Below are 6,380 nucleotides of genomic sequence, written 5' to 3'. Positions count from 1 at the left end.
TCAGAAGTGAAAAAGTTGATGACATAAGAAAAGCAAAAGATCCACATCCAGAGAAGAGAAAGGCTCCAAAGAAACAATTGACCCAAAGTGCTTAAAACACCAAAAAAATAAGTGTCAGGGCCTGAAGCCAACACCAGGGCAATGTTTAAAAACAGGGAGGAAAAAAACTTGAGCTAAGAAACTCAGGTTAGATTCATCCTCCCAAACACCACAATGAGCCAGAGAACTTCCCCATTCATCTTGGAAAAAGGAGTGTAGTGATACTAAAAAGGAAAGGTCCAGATATTTTTGGTGTTGTTAACTTTAATCACAACACCAAGTTTATTATCTACACAGTGTGTTTGTGCTTCTTTTCTTTCACTGGTCCCTTCTCACGAATAATATCCGTGAACTGGGATGACGCTGCAGAAGATTATTCTTCAAGGTTGTGTTTGAGTCATCATTTGAGTCTGTGCTAAGCCGTATCTGCATTCAAAACTAACATCAGTTACAGAACAATTGAAAAAGTTATAACACAATAATGTTGTAACATCAATGGAATCATAACTCAGACAATACTTGTAATTGTTGGAGATCTAACATAAGTAATGCTAAGTATATAAGTAAAAGCAATCCTCACCATAATAAGTGTACCAACACTTTGCATTCAGTCAGTTACTTTCATTTTCTATTTTCTTGCTTTACATTACATTATATGTTGTTTCCTTTGCTGAATTGGCAAGTACTTGATATTTGACTTTATGTAATTTTATGGTATAGAATTGTGTTCCCGTCTTTCTCTCATTACATAGGAAGCAAGAGCAAAAGTGCTGGTTCACGGGACAAACCTCATATTTATTTAGCAATGATGCCAACACTGAGGCAACAAGTTGGATGATAAATTTCTGTCCGATGCAAGCCCGTGCACCTGATCCAAAAGGCAAGAATGCTGCATTTTCGTTTGGATCATTTAGTACAAATGAACTGAATCCTCTACTAGAAAGGTCTTCAGCAGAACCTGAGAGTTTAATATCAAAGATTAGCAATAGATGAGCAACAATTTTTTCTCTCTTACCACCTACAGAGAACATATAAACAATTTATTGAATATAAAGGTTTAATATCGTAATGATTATGTTGGGAATCCAAGTTGAACATCTTGTATTAAAGTTTTTGGTTAAAGATAGTGTCAATCTCTTATATTTGGGTTGGACTAATGTCTCATTGGTGTTGTATTATATCTCTGTGGTAATTATCTCTTGAAAGACCCCATCAGACTACACTAGCAATTTTCAATCCCAAATGGACAGATTTTTTTCTCTCTTATTGACATTGCCAAATTAGAAGGGTGGAAGAGGAATGGGGAAGGTGTGAGATGACAAATGCTCATACCTGATCTATTTGTAACAGTTGAGAGAAATCTGTAAGGATTGAAATGACTTGCATCACTCCCCCAATTGAATTCATCCTTCTGTACCAATTCAACTGGTACAACCAATACAGCTCCAGCAGGAATGGTTACACCAGATGCAAAGCTCAAGTCTGAAGTAAGGAGGAGCATTAATGAATACAAATACCAGTAGGAGTACAAATGGAATCCTCAAATATACATTAAGAATAACTAAAAAACAATTATTTCCAAATCATGCACGTACATCATATTTCTATTGCATAAATTACCACAACCTACCGTTTAAACTAGCCCTTTTTAATTAAATTATTGGAACTAGAATATCCAAATCTGTATTTTTAAATTGATAGAAATATCTGATAATATCATGTTACAATATGGTGGAGTATCTTAGATTATCACTTAGGAGTTATTTTTTCTTTTACATTATGAGTTGTATATTCATTTAATTATGATATTTAGAATTATACCACCATCTTCATTTGAACCGAATTTATAGGCATAACATATCATGCATATAGAAATCAAATCTCCCATAGTTTCTTGATTTACTGTAGCCAGTTTATATAAAATGTACTATGTGGTGTAGTTCATACAGATACTTTTCAGCATCTCTTTTTCTCTCCTTCAACAGAAATCTTGAATGAAAATAACAGTGACTTAACGTGCTTTTGTGGAGATGGGATACTAGCTCCCAACTGATATCACAATGTTAACGTTAAACCAAGCAATGCACAAATAAGTACATGTATGAAGTGCCCACTACTAAGCAAGATAACTTGAAAAGATTATGAATTAGTTAGTTTTTGTACACAAAAAACTATGCTTGAGAAGCAACATCTCACCATGTTTCAAAGAACATCTCTGCAGCATTGAACCAGTGGGAAGAAGACGTGCAGATTCATAAATTGTAGCCAATAACAACGGCATCCTATAAACATCTTCATGCTCATATTTCGATGGGTTTCTTCCTACCATTCTAATCTCTGAATAAACCTGCAAAAGCATGCCAAATAAGCACCAGGTGGGCTTGCAAACATCAAGAACTGCATTCAGTCAAGGTTTAATCCTTTTCGACATCCCTATTTATGTACGAATGTCTCAATTGGGTCCTCGTTTTTTAAAGTGTATCAAAATGGTCCCTAATTTTGAAAATTGATATCAATTGAGTCCTTTCCGTTAAGTTGGCTGGACGGCGTTAAAAAAATTGATGAGTGGATGCTGAGATGACGAACGAACGCTCGTCCACCAGCGAACGAACGCTCGTCCACCAGAGAACGAACGCTCGTCGACCTCTTATTGCTGGACGACCGTTCGTTCCACACTGGACGACCGTTCGTTCGGTGGTCGACGAACGTTCGTTCGTTGGTGGACGAGCGTTCGTTCGCTGGTGGACGAGCGTTCGTTCGTCATCTCAGCATCCACTCATCAATTTTTTTAACTCCGTCCGTCCAGCCAACTTAACGGAAAGGACTCAATTGATATCAATTTTCAAAATTAAGGACCATTTTGATACACTTTAGAAAACGAGGACCCAATTGAGACATTCGTACATAAATAGGGATGTCGAAAAGGATTAAACCTTCAGTCAAATTAAAAAGCAGAGTTTGATAGTGAAAATCCTGCACTAAACCCACCTTTGAGCATGTAAATGAAATCTATTCAAACAGAAATATAGTTTTTCTTCAAAAGATACTAGAATAACAGTTTGTTACAGTGTTGACAACAATAAAGAAATTTCACCTAAAATGAAAATGAGAAAACGTAACTTTTGCTATGACAAGAGCAGATGCATATAGCAGAGCTGCTGTATATAGCAGACAGAACCACTGGCAAGGGTTAATAAGAGATACAGACCAAGTGCATTTTCTTAACAGAAAATGTCTATCCTAAAAGATAAAAAAAATCTAAACTAATATGTTAAGAAATAGACTTTAAGCCTAAATCAACCTTATAAAACCAGTTTGTACTTGTTTATATACTGTAAATTCGTTTTTTCTCTAGTTCATATGAATCTTCAACATATCAAAACAAATTCACTTTAACTAGCCCTCCTTTTATTGAGCAGATTGTAAAACAAAAGTGCATCCCTAGTTTTAATTTTGTAGAGAGATAGATTCATCAAATCTACATCATGATTTAGCAATATTCATTATAGGAATTCTTTAGCATTGGAGAGCAAAATAAAATAAAATTATTCACAGAATTGGATACACCACAGAGAGAATGAAACCTTATCCTGTATTTCCCCATGCATGACAAGCCTAGTCAATACATCCGTGATTAGAACAGAGGTAGTTTGACATCCGTGAAATATCATGCGCATTACATTCCCACAAGATTCTTCTTTACCATCTTGATGATCCTTAAGATCTCGAAAGAAATAGTAATCTTGGAACTCATCATCAGAACAGCATTGTGCACCATCTGCTGACTTCATTTCTTTATTGGAACTTTCATTATGTACATCATGCTTAGTATGGCTAGATAGTTTACATCCTTTTCTGCAATGTTGAAGGATGTCTTGAGTTAAGCATTTCAACTTTGTACATAAGCATTGGTAGTTCCAAAATCCACGTCTCCAGAAAGGAGTAACATTATAGGAGGCCCAAAAGCAAGCATCTTTAGCTATGGTCATGAACAGTTCCTCATACATTGCAGCCTTCGGCGAGGCCAAGAAGCCATCTCCAAAGAATGTGACACCCATTATAGTGAAAGCGATATGTTGAGAAACCAAACTGGAATCAATACCTCCTTTCTTTTTTATGTTTTCTATTTTATCTGTGATAAAGTCTGCAACTTTCACAGGAATCATATCACCATTCTTCAGCAATCTTTCGTTTAACTCTGTTGCCAATAATTCCCTTCTCTTTTGCACCTATGAAAATTTTAAATTACATTCCAAGTTGCTAGAGTCAGAATGAGAACATCATACTAAAAAAATGTCAGGATCTGTAATTTCTGCAGACAACATCTAAAATTATTCACAATGAAAATATCCAAACAAAAGAGTAGTTCGAACAGAACTAAGAAGGTCTCAGAACTGAATGGACCACAGCATTTTAAGATTGAGGAACAGATTACATAATTCAATCTCAACTTCGGTCATAAACACCATAATTCACATGTCACCTTTTCAAATGAAGGGGCAAAGAGGCTTGATTGTCCAAAGGCCAGATGAAACAGTTTTCCCGTGTAAGGCAACTTATCCTCGGCTTTTATAAGCATGTCTTGGATTAAGATTGGATCCCTTACTGACACCAAAAGCTGAGTAGGACCTAACCACAGTTTAACAATAGGTCCATACTTTTTATGGCATTCTGACAACACGTCTGAAAATAAAAAAGGATAAGTACACAATTAGTTTATAAATTTACATCCAGCCATAATACTAATCACTACTCAGAGCAAACAGCACATCACTACAAGTGCAAAACTGCAAAAGAACCTGAGTTTGACATTACTGCACAAAATCCCTTTAATATACATTCTAGAATAAGACCCCACCGAGTAAAAGAAAGAAAGAAAGTGATTACTTATGAAAATAACCACAGAATTAACTAATCCATACGGCAGAATATAAAAGAAGAAAAAAAACAACATTCAAAATCCCATATCACAAGACCCCATATTATACTAACTAGCAAAATCCAGATTAATAGACCAAAACCAAACTCCATTTCACTAAAACCAAAAAGACCGGTTCTTTCTTTCTGATAATAACCACAAATTCAACTAATCATGGCATCGAAGGTAAAACTCATATCACATGTCATATATCAAACAAGGTCAATATCACAGTAACACCCATTAACTTGCAAAATCCAAAAAACTGATTCTTTCTGATGATAACTATAAATTCAAATAATCCAGGGGGGGATAAAAAAACAACAACCAGCCAATGATTTCACAGCAAGTCCCAAGTTCCAGTAAAGAAAAGGTTGTGTCAGATTCAAGACAAATAAGACCTTTTGAATGAATTTCCACTTTTACAAAATATTCTTGATTAAGTTAAAGTTGAAAAACAGTTTCTACATAACTGAATAGGAAAAAGCTTATAAATATAAGTTTATGGATCATTGTCATCTGAAAAAAGAAAAAGAAAAGAAATGATCATGGAGAACCCACCAGTGAAGGTGAAATTTGGACGGGAAAAGAGCTTGCAGCCTCCAAAAAACGAGGAAGAGGGAGGCCCAGGAATGGTTCTAGCCCTGCGCCATATCCCAAATAGGCTAAAGAGTCTTCTGAGCAAAAGGGTGGTGACAACAACAAGAGATAGCCATAAAAACGCGTTGAGTTCTCGCGTGGCGAAATCCCTGAGAAGTTCAGAGAAGTGGGGGGAATGAAGAACACCCAACAGAGAGAAGCTGTCGGTGTTGGGGTTGTTCATTTTCTTCTCAATGAAAGAGAAGAGAAGACAAGGAAGAATTGGTTTCAGAGGTTGAAGTTATGAACTTTGAATGTTGACTATGATGCTGTTCTTTCTTAATACAATCTGAGTTTACCTTAATTCAACTGTACATAATTGAATTTTTCTATTCACAGCTGTACATAATTGAAATTGAGGTTTATGAATTAAAGAATCATAAATTTTAGAAATAAGAATTGTAACTTTTTATATTCTTAGGTTTCTTTTATTAGTAAAAGTGTCTAAAATTCTCAAAAACCTTAACTAAAAGTGATTTTTCATAGTATTATTTGTATTATAAATTCATTTTATTTATCAAACATAAAGGAATGCATGTTTTTCTACTTACAATTACATAATGTTCAAAATTGGTTTACATATTATATTTTTAGCGAGACTTAAATCTTTCTGTAATCTTAAATATATATGCAATATGGATTCTTATAAAAATGTATTTATATACTTTATTTTTATTTTTAAATTAAACAACTTTAGCTTATTATTGATATTTTTTCGAATTCTAATAATAAACAATTGTGTGGATCAATTATAAGGTTATTGATTTATGTTGTCATAATATAA

The 6,380-nt window shown here is 34.6% G+C and overlaps 1 protein-coding gene across 1 annotated transcript; it reads right to left on the bottom strand.

Moving 5' to 3' along the window:
- Window positions 1-7: 7 nt before the first annotated feature.
- Window positions 8-5,866, bottom strand: LOC124847778 (uncharacterized). The gene is made up of 7 exons (XM_047325340.2): window positions 5,519-5,866; window positions 4,523-4,722; window positions 3,624-4,268; window positions 2,236-2,386; window positions 1,372-1,521; window positions 828-997; window positions 8-465 (listed from the first exon to the last, which is right to left on the bottom strand). The coding sequence occupies exons 1-7, from the start codon at window positions 5,778-5,780 to the stop codon at window positions 358-360; spliced, it is 1,686 nt and encodes a 561-aa protein (XP_047181296.1). The 5' UTR covers window positions 5,781-5,866; the 3' UTR covers window positions 8-357.
- Between the last annotated feature and the right edge of the window lie 514 nt (window positions 5,867-6,380).

The sequence above is a fragment of the Vigna umbellata genome, chromosome 10 (genome assembly GCF_029865625.1).
Source record: "Vigna umbellata cultivar VRB3 chromosome 10, Vumbellata_1.0, whole genome shotgun sequence".
NCBI classification, from domain to species: Eukaryota; Viridiplantae; Streptophyta; class Magnoliopsida; order Fabales; family Fabaceae; genus Vigna; species Vigna umbellata.
This window is presented reverse-complemented; position numbering and strand designations above follow the sequence as displayed.

What these genes read in the sequence shown, in the direction of transcription:
- LOC124847778 (XM_047325340.2), bottom strand. Translation starts at nt 5,780, where the DNA reads ATGAACAACCCCAACACCGACAGCTTCTCTCTGTTGGGTGTTCTTCAT. An exon ending in TCCAAATTTCACCTTCACTG is followed by an intron (nt 4,723 to 5,518) that starts GTGGGTTCTCCA and finishes TTTTATTTTCAG; the next exon opens with ACGTGTTGTCAGAATGCCAT. An exon ending in AACTGTTACAAATAGATCAG is followed by an intron (nt 998 to 1,371) that starts GTATGAGCATTT and finishes TTAAACTCTCAG; the next exon opens with GTTCTGCTGAAGACCTTTCT.